General features: G+C 35.8%; 1 protein-coding gene across 1 annotated transcript in view; it reads right to left on the reverse strand.

Moving 5' to 3' along the window:
- The window catches only part of LOC142226967 (uncharacterized), a 65321-nt gene extending 50334 nt beyond the window's left edge, over positions 1 to 14987 (reverse strand). Inside the window, exons 1-3 of the mRNA XM_075297249.1 lie at positions 14918 to 14987; positions 14354 to 14482; positions 5387 to 5679 (exon numbers count right to left, since the gene is read on the reverse strand). Coding sequence (XP_075153364.1) covers positions 5387 to 5679; positions 14354 to 14482; positions 14918 to 14987 — 492 coding nt within the window. The remainder of the gene's footprint in view (positions 1 to 5386; positions 5680 to 14353; positions 14483 to 14917) is intronic.
- Positions 14988 to 15318: the final 331 nt, after the last annotated feature.

Here is a 15318-nt window from a genome sequence, read left to right on the forward strand (position 1 = left end):
GGTTGCCGCATCCACTTAATGCTTATCTACAGTATTTATCACGAAAACCAGTATTGTCGTGAAAACCATGGAGTTTGTCGCTGTAAATTTTCGAGCGGAGAAAAATGTATGCTGACAATAAGCAGTTAAATGGTTCTCAAATGCCGCAAACATGTTCTATTATTTAAATGATAGATTCTGAGACCATTACATGGTCGGGAAAATCATGTACCTGACCATTCAATTTTTTACTTTTTTGCAGGGAAAAAATTATTTTTATAGCTTACGTATAGACATGTCTAGAACCATTACATTGCCATAAAGACCATGTACATTGTTTTCGTGACCATTTAATTTTTTTGCAGCGAAAAGAATTTTATAAAAAACATTGAACAGGTACACACAATTTTCGCGTCAATCGTGTGTCAATTGTGTCTTGGAATGGACGGAGAATAGGGAATTCTGTGTTTTGTGTTTATTTATTTATTCAGAAGTGACACGTGGTTTTATGTGAACTCAAAAAAGGAAAGTGTAATTGAAAAAATGTACCTGTTTTTTGTTCTGTATTTTGATATATGGTATAATTTATTTTTATTTGCAGTTACATGATGTCTGCATTGGTACATTTGATGGGTACGAAGTAGATATGGAATGATTACTTATTGTTGAAATTGAACCAAAATAGAGTTTTAACAAGTATATAGCAGTAAGTTCGGCCGGGCCGAATCTTAAATACCCACCACCATGAACCAAATATTAGGGTTTCCTTTGAAATTTCAGGAGGGCTTGAGGACTTGAGGACACTTCCCGAAGATAAATTTAAAGATTTCACCTATGAGGACTATATCAGATTCTGGATTTATAAGAACCATTTTTGTTTGAGTTTTAGAGGAATCATTAACATCTCTTGTAAGTGTGGAAGAAAATTATAAAATAACGTCTTGATTTGAAATCTTAAATCTGTAGATTTTCACTCGAGAAGTAAAATCTGGAAATTTTACATTGAGTTTCAAGCAATTTTCATGATCAGTGCGCCTTCTATACCCTCAAGAAGTGAAGTCGGTCTATATGGAGGGGACCGATGGACCGATAAAAACGTAATCCGATACACGTTTTTGTGAGCCTAAAATACCAGAATATTTACAATTTCAGGCAAATCGGATAAAAACTACGGTTTCTAGAAACCCAAGGAGTTAAATCGGGAGATCGTTCTTTTGGGGGCTATACTAAAATATGGACCGATACTTACCGTTTTCGGCACACCTCTTTATGGCCCGAAAATACCACTAGATTTCCAATTTCAGGCAAATTGCATAAAAACTTCGGATTCTAGAAGCCCGAAGCTCGGGATTCCGGTCTATATGGGGGCTATACTAAAACATGGACCGATACTCACCATTTGTGGCACACCTCTTTATGGTAATAAAATACCTATAAATTTCCAATTTCAGGCAAATTGTATATAAACTACGGATTCTATAAACCCAAGATGTAAAATCGGGAGATCGGTCAATATGAGGGCTATACCAAAACATGGAACGATACGGACCATTTTCGGCACACCTTTTGATGGTCCTCAAGTACCTCTAGATTTTCAATTGCAGGCAAATTGGATAAAAACTACGGGAGATCGCTCTATATGGGGGCTATACCAAAAACATGGACCGATACTCACCATTTTTGGTACACCTCTTTATGGTCATAAAATACTCTAGTTTTAAAATTTCAGGCAAATTGGATAAAAACTAGGAACTGAACAAGGTTTAGACGACCGCGGGTGTCAACTTTTTTGAGAGGTTTCACTTAATGGGTTTGAATTGATAACAAGTATATACGGCCGTAAGTTCGCCCAGGCCGAATCTTATGTACCCTCCACCATGGATTGCGTAGAAACTTCTACTAAAGACGGTCAACCACAATTGAATTACTTGGGTTGCGGCCGGCGCAAGGCATATGAAAACTTCTTAATATCATCTTCTAAATTGTAAGTTAGACCATGCGGGATATATATTACAAACAAAAGAATTTATATATCAGTTCTTGACCGGTATATATAGGGAAGAAATAATTACGAACTGATATGAACTTTTGTGCGGTAATTATAGAGCCGGAATTGAAACATAGGGGTCGCTTTATATGGGGGCTATATACAATTATGAACACGATGTCAGAAATAAAATTCTGACAAAATTTTCTATAGAAATAAAATTTTGACGAAATTTTCTATAGAACTAAAATTTTGACAAAATTTTCTACAGGAATAAATTTTTGACAAAATTTTCCATAGAAATGAAATTTTGACAAAATTTTCTATGAAATTTTGACAAAATTTTCTTTGGCAATAAAATGTTGGTAGATTCTTTTTGGCTCGAATGTCAATCATGATTTTGCTGTGATTGGGGATCAGTTTATCTGGAGCTATATATAACTATAGATCGATATGGACCAATTTTGGCATGGTTGTTATTGGCCATATACTAGCGCAATCTACCAAATTTCAACCGGATCGTATGAATTTTGCGCCTCTTGGAGGAGGTCAAATATGGGGATCGGTTTATATGGGGGCTATATGTAAAAGTAAACCGATATGGCTCAACCGGATCGGATGAATTTTCTCATCCAAGAGGCTCGGGAGGTCAAATTTTGGGATCGATTTATATGGGGCCTATATATAATTATGGACCGATATGGATCAATTAATGCATGGCTGTTCGAGACCATATAACATACTTACACCATGTACCAAATTTCAACCGGATGGATGAAATTTGCTTCTCTTAGAGGCTCCGCAAGCCAAACCTGGGGATCGGTTTATATGGGGGCTATATATAATTATGGGCCGATATGGATCAATTTTGGCATGTTTGTTAGAGACCATATACTTACAGCATGTACCAAATTTCAGCCAGATCTTAGAGGCTCCGCTAGCCAAATCAGAGGGTGCTTTTATATGGGGATCGACTATGCTTAGATCGACTCAGAATTTCACCACGACCAAGAATATATATACTTTATGGGGTCTTAGAGCAATATTTCGATGTGTTACAAACGGAATGACAAGGTTAATATACCCCCATCCTATGGTGGAAGGTATAAAAATTTCAGCTGAAAATGTACTCCTTCGATTAGGCTGTAGAATTCAAGCTTCGCTCGTTTCATCGATCGTAGGGTAAAAATAAAGGCGGAGTATTATTGGGAAAATGTTCTAACGACAATATTTATGCCCTGGACAGAAACACATTTCGGTCGTAGAGCATGGACATTCGAACAGAATTTATCACCATTGCACTCAGCACTCATCAGCCAAGAATTACTTAAAGAGGAAGTTCCTATCTTCATTTGTACCGCACAAAGGTGACCGAAATATCAAAATCTTAGTCCGTTGGACTCTTACGCCTGCGAGTTTTGGAGAGTAAGGTTGGTACAAAAACATAACAGAGTGACGACACTTTAAGACGGCGTTTTGCCTGAAATTTCATAAAACTACGCAGAGTCACTTTCATGCAGCATATGATGGCTATGTCGAGCATTTGAAAGTCATAATACGTGCCAATAGTAGCAAATTCGAACAAATCTAAACTGTTTGTAAAATTGAATGTTATTTTGTTTTTGAACAATAAAAAATAAAAACAAAAATGAAAAAATATAGGTCTTTAAATTAGTGCATTACATATCGGTCACCTCGTATGAGTATACAGTGATTTTAATATATGATAAAGCTCCACCAGAGTTTTAACGGGCTTGAGATCCTCTCATTTCACAACAATCAATATTGAAACCCTCAGGAAGGGACATTTTAATTAATTTTAGAAAACTTTGGTTACTTTTAAAAAAATTAACTAAACTGTTTAAAAAAAAGCGTACGTCACAAAAATAAGTACACATTTTTCGACAAATTCAAGAAAACCCATTTTTACATAAATTACTTGTAGCACCATATGAAGTTCAGGATGAACGTATTATTGGTCAAGTAAAAAAAAAAACTAACAATAAGAATAATGTAAATATCGAATTTAGATACAACCTCAAAAATAATCGCTTCTGTAACATATACCCCAAACACATTTTGCTTCAAGCATATATATTTTCAGGATTAGCCCAAACAAAATATTGTTTGTATTGTTCAAACATATAATGTTTCACCTTACGGCATACACTGGTAGAAAAAATTTTAATGATTTTACTTGCAACATACTCTCTAGGTCTCTCTTTCTAAACACATATAAGCTTATAGGCTATTCCTAAATTAATATATGTTTGCATCTAAGCATATTATATTTACAAACATAATATGTTCTAACATATTAACTTATATGTGCCAAACATGTTATGTTAGTTTTTGAACATTATATGCTTGCACTTAAAAATATTGTGTTACAAAATTTGAGTTCTAAACATATAATTTTTACATCCAAACAGTCTTTTTCGTCCGTGTGGAAGGCATTAATAAATATGAAAAAAATTATTGGTTAGAAAAAAATTATTGGTCACGAGTCCGAGTGTCATTCTACACTATCCTCGCCATTTCGTCACTATTACTAAGAGGATGCAAACCAAACTGGATAAAGTTTTTAATGTTTGATGGATTAGTGTGTTTGACCGTCCACGCAAACCTTTTAACTAATACCAAAGTTCTTCGAACAAATAAACGTATTCGTTCAGCGGGGCAGCTTATTTCCCGAATGGCTTTTTGTTGTTTTCAAATGCCGAAACTAAGTCAATATAAACTTTCCTTATTTCTAATATGGCACAACAAACATTAAAATTCCTGTTCAAAAACCATGTCGATGTCGACTGTTCTCAATCCCTAATCAATTAAATGCTACGAACAAATCGTTCTGGGATTTAGTCAGTCATCTAATCATTTACTCGAACTTGGCATTTTCTCCCCCCCAAACAACTACCCATTTAACTGCATGGAAGCTTTTTTGTGTTAATGACAGCTTCTGTTGAGGGTCGTACATTGTATTAAATTCCATCCAATCGGAAATATATTGGTTTTGTATGAGATTTTGTAAACATCGGAATTTATAATACCTGTCTGTCTCACATGTCAACCCTACTGCCACACATTGCCACCCACTCCACACCGCATGGCTTTGTCGTACATTGTGTTGCTGAACAATTCGATTTACATATTGAACAGAAATGAAAAGGATTTAAATTGTGTTACGATAATTTCGAATGACAGGCGCAGGACTCAAAATGTTTTCTGATTGTTTATTGATGGGAGACAGCGACGATGTTGTTCGGCGATGAATGTAAATGTCATGGCGTCAGCTAGTCCCATGTGCGTTGATGTGGTCGTACACGTTTGTCTTGTTAATGTGCGAATGAATGAATGAATGGGAGTCCTTATAACTGGAGCATGTTGTACACATGTCCATAACTGGGGTACATCACTTACCTGCAATGCATTCGGCCACATACAGTTCTCCGGTATATTGTCATCATTGTCAGCAGTGGTTGTTGTGCCTGCTGTCGCATCCTCGTCCGCAGTTGTGGAATAGCCAATGGAGGCTGTGGAACCACTCGTACTGGCCAACTCAGATAAATGGGCACCATTTACATAACGATTTGCGGGCACCTTTTGTGTGGGAGAACCAAATGTTGAACCTCGTAGTAAATGCTTGGCTTTGGCACGGTTCTCTGTTGTTCCTTCAGAATTTGAAGGACATAATTCTTCTATGCTAATTCCATCTATTGAAATTCCGAAAAATAGAAACGGGATAGAATTATTAGAAAATATGAAATTCATACATAGATAAATATTTCTTTATTTTCTAAATCGAAATATCATTGTGTTTGGGGTCTGATTGATAGAATGTTCGTTTATAAGAATGGTCTGCAATTGAGATTTTAGTATAATACAAATATATATCCTGCACTAAACTAAATTATATATAATCATTCACTTTTTAAGTTTTTTTTTTATTTTATTTAAATAAAATTAAACCAAATATAATAAGATTAAATTGAAATATTAATATATTGGTATACTCAATATAAATCAAAATAAACATAAACTAATATATACGGCCGTAAGTTCGGCCAGGCCGAAGCTTATGTACCCTCCATCATGGACTGCGTAGAAACTTCTTCTAAACACTGCCATCCACAATCGAATTACTTAAGTTGCGGTAACGCTTGCCGATGGCAAGGTATCTTAAAACCTCCTAACATCATCTTCTAAATTGTATGTAAGTCCATACGTGGTATATATTAAATCAAAAAAGATCGATCCAATACGTATATAATTCGGTTTGACAAAGTAGACATAAAATTTTGACAAAATTTTCTACAGAAATAAAATTTTAACAAAATTTTCTATAGAAATAAAATTTTCACAAAGTTTTCTATAGAAATAAAAATTTTGACAAAATTTTCTATAGAAAGAAAATTTTGACAAAAATTTCTACAGAAATAAAATTTTAACAAAATTTTCTATAGAAATAAACTTTTGAAAAAATTTTCTATAGAAATAAAATCTTGGTAGATTATTTTTGGCTCGAGTGGCAACGATAATTATGAACCGAATAAAATTTTAACAAAATTTTCTCTAGAAATAAAATTTTGACAAAATTTTCTATAGAAATAAAATTTTGACAAAATTTTCAATAGAAATAAAATTTTGGTAGACTATTTTTGGCTCTAGTGGCAACCATGATTATGAACCGATATGGACCAATTTTTGTGTGATTGGACCAATTTTGGTATGGTTGTAAGCGACCATATACTAACACCACATTCCTAATTTGCACCGGATCGGATGAATTTTGCTCCTCCAAGAGGCTCCGGAGGTCAAATCTGGAGAACGTTTTATATGGGGGCTATATATAATTATGGACCGATATGGACCAATTCTGGCACGCTTGTTAAAGATCATATACTAACACCATGTTCCAAATTACAACCGGATTGGATGAAATTTGCTTCTCTTGGAGACTTCGCAAGCCAAATCTGGGGATCGGTTTATATGGGGGGCTATATAATTATATACCGATGTGGACCAATTTTTGCATGGCTGTTCGAGACCATATACCAACATCATGTACCGAATTTCAGCCGGATCGGATGAAATTTGCTTCTCTTTGAGGCTCCGCAAACCAAATCTGGGGATCGGTTTATATGGGGGCTATATAATTATGGACCGATGTGGACCAATTTTTGAATGATTGTTAGAGACCATATACCAACACCATGTACCAAATTTCAGCCGGATCGGATGAAATATGCTTCTCTTAGAGGCTCCTCAAGCCAAATCTGTGGATCGGTTTATATGGGGGCTATATATAATTATAGACCGATGTGGACCAATTTTTGCATGGTTGTTAGAGACCATGTACTAACACCATGTACCAAATTTCAGCCGGATCGGATGAAATTTGCTTCTCTTTTAGGCTCCGCAAGCCAAATCTGGGGATCGGTGTATATGGGGGCTATATATAATTATGTACCGATGTGGACCAATTTTTGCATAGCTGTTAGAGACCATATACCAACACCATGTACCAAATTTCAGCTGGATCGGATGAAATATGCTTCTGTTAGAGGCTCCACAAGCCAAATCTGAGGGTCCTTTTATATGGGGGCTATACGTAAAAGTGGACCGATATGGCCCATTTTCAATACCATCCGACCTACATCGATAACAACTACATGTGCCTAGTTTCAAGCCGATAGCTTGTTTCGTTCGGAAGTTAGCGTGATTTCAACAGACGGACGGACGGACATGCTTAGATCGAGTCAGAATTTCACCACGACCCAGAATATATATACTTTATGGGGTCTTAGAGCAATATTTCGATGTGTTACAAACGGAATGGCAAAGTTAATATACCTCCATCCTATGATGGAGGGTATAAAAATATCCGTAACATGATTCAAAAATTTAAATTTTTTTCTTGGATTCTATGGCAACATTTTTGGAGTATCTTACATATGATAACTATATTTAAATCTGAACCGATATGAATCAAAATCGGGACAGGAGAGAGAGGGAAATTTCAATAAGATCTGGAATGATATATTGTTTTGCCCAAATTAGGCATATGCGTCATAATAATGTGTACATTAGAATTTGTTTTAAAATACATGATAGTTTGGTCTTTATATGTACGATTTCATTAAATTGGATTATGTTTTTTTATACCCTCCACCATAGGATGGGGGTATATTACCTTTGTCATTCTGTTTGTAACACATCGAAAAATTGCTCTAAGACCGCATAAAGAATATAAATTCTGGGTCGTGGTGAAATTCAGAGTCGATCTGAGCATGTCCGCCCGTCCGTATGTTGAAATCACGCTAACTTCATCCGATCCTGCTGAAATTTGGTACATGGTGTCAGCATATGATCTCTAACAACCATGTCCACATCGGTTGGTCCACATCGGTTCATAATTATATATAGCCCCCATATAAACCGATACCCCGATTTCGCTTACGGAGCCTCTAAGAGAAGAAAATTTCATCCGATCCGGCTGAAATTTGGTACATGGTGTAAGTATACGCTTGTTAAACAAACATTTTGTACACTTTATCTTGAATTTTTATTATATACACCGAAAGAATTTTCTTCGTTTATTTTCTTCATTAACATTAACAACGAAATTTTCATTCATTTTCGTAAATTTTACGAAGAACATTTTACGAATATAAATACGTCTTCGAAAAGTTCTACATTAACTTTTATTCGTAAAACGTTCGTACTTTTAACGAAACTTTCTTCAAATTTCATGATTTTTGTAAAGATGTTTTTACGAATTTATGAATATATTACGAAACATTCCGCCGTAAAGTTTTTTCATAAAAGTACGAAACACATTTTTAAAATAACGAAGAAGTTTCATTGAAGTTGTAAAATTTCCGTTCGCGACATTAAATTGTCTTTGATAATGTGCTTGTGTGTATTCCTTTATTCACTTTTTAGTGCATGTCTATGCTACTACTCATTTGGGTGATAGCATGCTATGAATAAAAGTGAAGCAATAAAACTAAAAATTATTCAAAAACGTAAGATGTAAAGTAGTGATGACATTTTTCAAACTTGTTACTACAAACAAATGCATTTGAACTATATTTTTTTTTCTAAAAGTTCGAACATTTAAAAAAAGTAAGAAAGCTTTTCATAAAAATTACGAAACATTTTTATAAAAATAGCAAAATTGTACGAAATATTTCGTACTTTTAATGAAAAGTTTCTTTGATTGCAAAACAATGACAAACGTCGTACTTTTATTAAAATTTTCGTTCTTTTTACGAAGATAATTCTTTCGGTGTACTAGCGTAACCCGCCCGGTTCGCTACACTTTCCAAAGCATATATTTAGGGACATTTTGGGATAACCTAGCCAATAATATCCTTTGAGCTGAAAACAAATTCGAAAATATTTGAACTCTTTTAATGAGAAGGGGCAGGAGAAGTCAGGCCCACAAATTGAGGAGATGTCGTTCCCTTTCACCATTTAAAAAAATGTACTGGATTCAAGTCACTCGACCATCCTCTACATGTCCTATGTATTTCAAGAGGGTTTTGTTAAGGGTAGGTATTCTTCTCTGCAACATACCGAAAAATTACGCACCATTAAACCAGAAAAAGTAAAAGTACTTAAAAATGTTGGTCACGGAGTACATGCCTTTCCCAAACATATACCGGAAAATGAAGCATCTCTCACGTTGACTGTTAATTTAAATTTTCACAAATTTTCACGGACAAAAGGGTAAATTCGCTCCTCCCCGACCAGATATCGGAAAATCACATACGCTATATTTATTTCACAAGCTACCTAACGACCCGTACAAATTCCAAGTAAATTGACGAAGTTCATATTATCCATTATTCACCTTATCCAACCAAATATCGAAAAATCATACACCATGTGTTAATTTAATCATATTCTCCCACGTTCCCTGTATGTTTCAAATAAATCGGAGAAGGTTAGATTTTCTCTACTTTTTACGGGGACGTCACTTTCCCCGATTAATCATCACAAAATACAGAAGTGGATAGCACCCTTCACCTCCCCTGAATATTTCAAGTAAATCTGAAAATTTCACACAAATCATTAGCCCAATTTTCCCAAAGCAGAGCCCCATATATCACAAAATCAGGTAATCAATAAATTGGAAAAGTTTAATTGTTTCACTGCATGTTCTTAAGGAAAAAGTAGGGCTCCCTGCACCCTTTTATTTTTCCCCGACCAAATATTAAACTACCAGGTACACCTTATAAATTTCATAACCTCCCCCAGGTTCTCCGTAAATTTCCCGTAAGTCGGAGAATTTTAGTTTCTTATTGTAAAAAGTCGGGCAAAGGGGACGTTCCCTTTCCCGACCAAATATCGAAAAATAAAGTAACGGATCTTTGTCAACCTTTCTTGAAAATTTCAAGCAAATCAGATAATTTTGGTCCTGTTTTCAATACGTCGGCCAAGGCGTGGTCCCTCTCCCCGTCCAAATATTAAAAAAAATCAGGTACCCCATATTAATTTCATAACCTCACCGCATGTTCTCTGTAAATGTTAAATAAATCAGAGAATTTCAGAGATTTCACTGTACTTTAAAAAAGTCGGGCAATGGGGAGGTCATCTCCCGGACCAAATATGGAAAAATAAAGTAATAGATCAGAGATTTTCACCAAATGATAGATAATGTAGATCTGGTATTGAACAGTGGGCGCATTTGAACGGTATTACAAATTGCGGCAACTAAATTTCAATAATTAAGAAAAATGTAAATTTCTATGATGCCTTCGAAAACGAAAACTGAGTACATGCACACTGAAAAAAGCTTTTCCGATTCTAAATATTTTGTCTTTACACTAACGATTTTTGTATTGACTCCGAGCTAAAAAATCGGAGACTTGAAGGATACTTTTAAGACACAACTCCTTTTTATACCCTCCACCATAGGATGGGGGTATATTAACTTTGTCACTCCGTTTGTAACACATCGAAATATTGTTCTAAGACCCAATAAAGTATATATATTCTGGGTCGTGGTGAAGTTCTGAGTCGATCTGAGCATGTCCGTCCGTCCGTCCGCCTGTTGAAATCACACTAACTTCCGAACGAAACAAGCTATAGACTTGAAACTTGGCACAAATAGTTGTTGTTGATGTAGGTCGGATGGTCTTGCAAATGGGCCATATCGGTCCACTTTAACGTATAGCCCCCATATAAACGGACCCCCAAATTTGGCTTGCAGACCCTCTAAGAGAATCAAATTTCATCCGATGCGGCTGAAATTTGGTGGATGGTGTTTGTATATGGTCTCAAACAACCACGAAGAAATTGGTCGACATTGGCCCATAATTATATATAGCCCCCATATAAACCGATCCCCCGATTTGGCTTGCGGAGCCTTTAAGAGAAGCAAATGTCATCCGATCAGCCTGAAATTTGGTACATGCTGTTAGTATATGGTCTTTAACAACCATGCGAAAATTGGTCCACATCGGTCCATAATTATATATAGCCCCCATATAAACCGATCCCCATATTTGGCTTGCGGAGCCTCTAAGAGAAAAAAATTTCATCAAATCCGGCTGAAATTTGGTACGTGGTGTTAGAATATGGTCTCTAACATCTATGCGATAATTGGTCCACATCGGTCAATAATTATTTATAGCCCCCATATAAACCGATCTCCCGATTTGGCTTGCGGAGCCTTTAAGAGAAGCAAATGTCATCCGATCAGCCTGAAATTTGGTACATGGTGTTAGTATATGGTCTCTAATAACTATGCAAAAATTGGTCCACGTCGGTCCATAATTATATATAGCCCCCATATAAACCCATCCCTAGATTTGACCTCCGGAGCCCCTTGGAAGAGCAAAATTCATCCGATTGGGTTGAAATTTGGTACGTGATGTTAGTATATGGTTTCCAACAACCATGCAGGAATTGGTTCATATCAGTCCATAATTATATATAGCCCCAATATAAACCCATCCCCAGATTTGACCTCCGGTGGCAAAAAGCAAAATTCATCTGATCTGACTGAAATTTAGTACGTGGTGTTAGTATATGATCTCTAATAACCATGCAGGTATTGGTCCATATCAGTTCATAATTACATATAGCACCCATATAAACCGATTCCGATATTTGGTTTTGGAGCCTCTTGGAGGAGCAAATTTCATTCGAGTCAGTTGAAATTTGGTACATTGTGCTAGTATATGGCCGTTAACAACCTTGCCTAACTAGGTCCATATTGGTCTATAGTTATATATAGCCCTCAGATAAATCGATCCCAATCACACAAAATTTGGTCCAATTCACGTTCATAATTGTAGCCCCCATATAAGCGACCCCCATATTTCAATTTTGGCTCTCCACGTACCGCGCAAAAGTCCATATCGATTCGTAATTATTTTTAGACTTACTTATACATAAGTTTTTTGTCGAATATATGTTATACCACGTATGGACTAACTCACAATTTAGAAAGCGATGTTAAGAAGTGTTAAGATACCTTGCCATCGGTAAGTATTACCACAAGAACCATGCCAAAAGTGGTCCATATCAGTCCATAATCATATGGACTAACTCACAATTTAGAAAACGATGTTAAGAAGTTTTTAGATACCGCAACCCAAGTAATTCGATTGTGGATGACAGTCTTTCGCAGAAGTTTCTACGCAATCCATGGTGGAGGGTACATAAGATTCGTCCTGGCCGAACTTACGGCCGTATATACTTCTTAAATTTGAGTTTTGCGTGCTAGGAAACAAAATTGAATTTATTCGTTATTCTGCTTTTTTTCAAAGTTATTTTAAAACCTATTTAAATTTCGAAATTCAGACTCGACTACAAGTAGACACCCATTTTTAATCGAAGCACTAAGCTATAAGCACAAAACGACTTCATTGAAAATGTTATCGACATTTGGACGAGGAAAAAAACTTTATATCAGCGAAATGCGTCTTTTATGCTAAGCAAAAGTTGCATTCATGACAGCATTTTTTTCAGTGCAGTATTCCCCAATACTAATATCCAAATATAAACCTTTATTCTTTACCAAAACATGTAAAGCAGGTATTGTACTGTGGGCCTGAGTTCGCTGTATTTTAAGTTGTGATAAAGTAATTTTTGATAAAATCGGTATTTCTAAGATGCTTTCGAAGACTGGCTATTGCACAATGGGCGAATTGATTTTGTTATAAAATTGCAGCAACTAAATTTAAAACTACAGAAAAATCGTAATTTTTGGATAGTTTCGTCAATAAAAATCACTGGCGCTTACACAGAAAAAAAATTGTTTGTCCTTACTCACGAAATTAATTGATCCAATTAATTTTTAATTGAAATTTCCTTAATCACAGAAATGATAGTATAAATGACCAAAGTCAACAAAAAAATTAATTGATCCAATTAAAATATTAACTAATACAATTAATTTTTGTGATTGATTGTGGTTTAAACTAAATTATTTGTTTTTAAATTTTTAATTAAATATATATATTTTTTTTAATTCAATTAAAATTTGATTTTAAAAATGTTGGTGATATTTTTTCTGTATGTATAGATTTCTTTCGAAGCCAGAAATGAAGAGCTGGTAATGCACAATGGGCATGCGTGCAATATAGTGCAAAGTCTGACAAAGTAATTTTATGTTTGATAAAAAGTTTGTTTCAAGTTAAAAATGTCTTTAATACTTTTTAGCGTTATAGTCATCGGCATTTCAGACCGATTTCAATAAAATTGGAGATGTGTTCCAGATTTTTTAAGGGCAAGTTGACATCACTTCAATAGAATTTTCTTTTATGTAAAAATACCCATTCCCTAATCAACTATAAAGAATTTATTGAAAAGTGTATAGACTTGCGGACAAGAAAAACTTTAAAGCAGGGAAATGCGTCTTCCATGCTAAGCAAATATTGCATTAGTATTTTAAGGGCAAGAAATCTTTGTTGTTTTCCCCCCGCATTATTTATATTGGACGTGACACATTCGAGTGTCTGTGTGTGTGTGGGAAAAAGGATCTTCGATTACCGAAAGGAAATTGGATTATTTACATTATTACAAGGATATATTACTTGGACATATGTGTTTAATAGGATGTGTGAATGACAGACATTGTTGATGCCTTAATTCCACAGTGGGCTAAGACAGTTTAAGGTCAGTCATTTAAAAATTACTAAAAGCCTTAAATGCTACTACGACTAAAAATAAATATTCACATTTGCAGATATTAAAGCTAGTGGCAAAATTGTTGGGCTGGTAAAGAAATTTCCCAAATATTCACCGATTATCTCATTTGTAGTGCAAAAATATTGATGTTGCGACTTAATACACTTTAGCCATTATAAGTATCAATATGGACATTACATACGTAGAGCCTACCTTACATCTGCTGACACTGTGACTTACCTTTGGCTATAAATTTATTATACTGTGCAAACTCAATCGATATGCTTGTGCCGCGTGGACATGCAATTACTACTTGATCTGTGTCACAGGCTGCCTTCTGATATGTGCGCAGTGTGGCTGACAGCAGGGCTGTTGTTTGACGTGCGTCACGTCACGTTACATCCGGTTGAGGCGATGTGTTTACGACGTTTGCGTCGGCCGTGAATTTCGGATGAATCCATGTCATGTTGTCCGTTAAGGATGATGTTAGTTTGTGTGCAATGTCAATGTGTGATGAGTAGATACGGTGTTGGTTACAGGTGTGTGTGTGTGCGTGTCATCCAAGTGGGGCCGCAGGGTGGTGTAAAATCAACAAGGTTGGCCAATATTTTCCATCATTATCATCATTGAGGGAATAATATTGCCACAGGCAACAAAAAAACGTACACAAATCAGGTCAAAGTCGGTGAATACAAATGAGAGAAGAGTTTGTAAAAGCCCCATATCCCAGGTGCAGTAACGTTGACATTATTTATTCAACGTTCAACACCCACAGCCAATAAACATACCGAATATATGATTTACGTGTGTGTTGATAGTTTGGGGTTGGTGATGGTGGTGACGGTGACGGTGATGGAACGATGGAAAAATGCATTGTTTGTTTATGACACCCATTTGGTGTAATCACCATCATCCACATAGGCGACAGGGGGTAGCAGCATTACCAGGCCAGCAGCATTATTAAGTTGTTGGCAAGCCAACATCAGGATCCAATCAGCATCAGTAGTGTTGTCAGCGAGCATGTTAATGTGGCAGAGGCAGCAGGATAAAAGCCATTTGTTTTGGCATTGCATCGTTCCAAAGGCGTTGAAACGCAGGGAAACGCAATTTTCAGATTATTTCATTGCATGCATCATTACAGCACCCATGCATGCCACCCAAAGACAGAGGGTGTTTGAGTTTTTCGTAATGGCAGCGTCAGCGTC

The sequence above is a fragment of the Haematobia irritans genome, chromosome 1, assembly GCF_050003625.1.
Source record: "Haematobia irritans isolate KBUSLIRL chromosome 1, ASM5000362v1, whole genome shotgun sequence".
Taxonomy (NCBI): Eukaryota; Metazoa; Arthropoda; class Insecta; order Diptera; family Muscidae; genus Haematobia; species Haematobia irritans.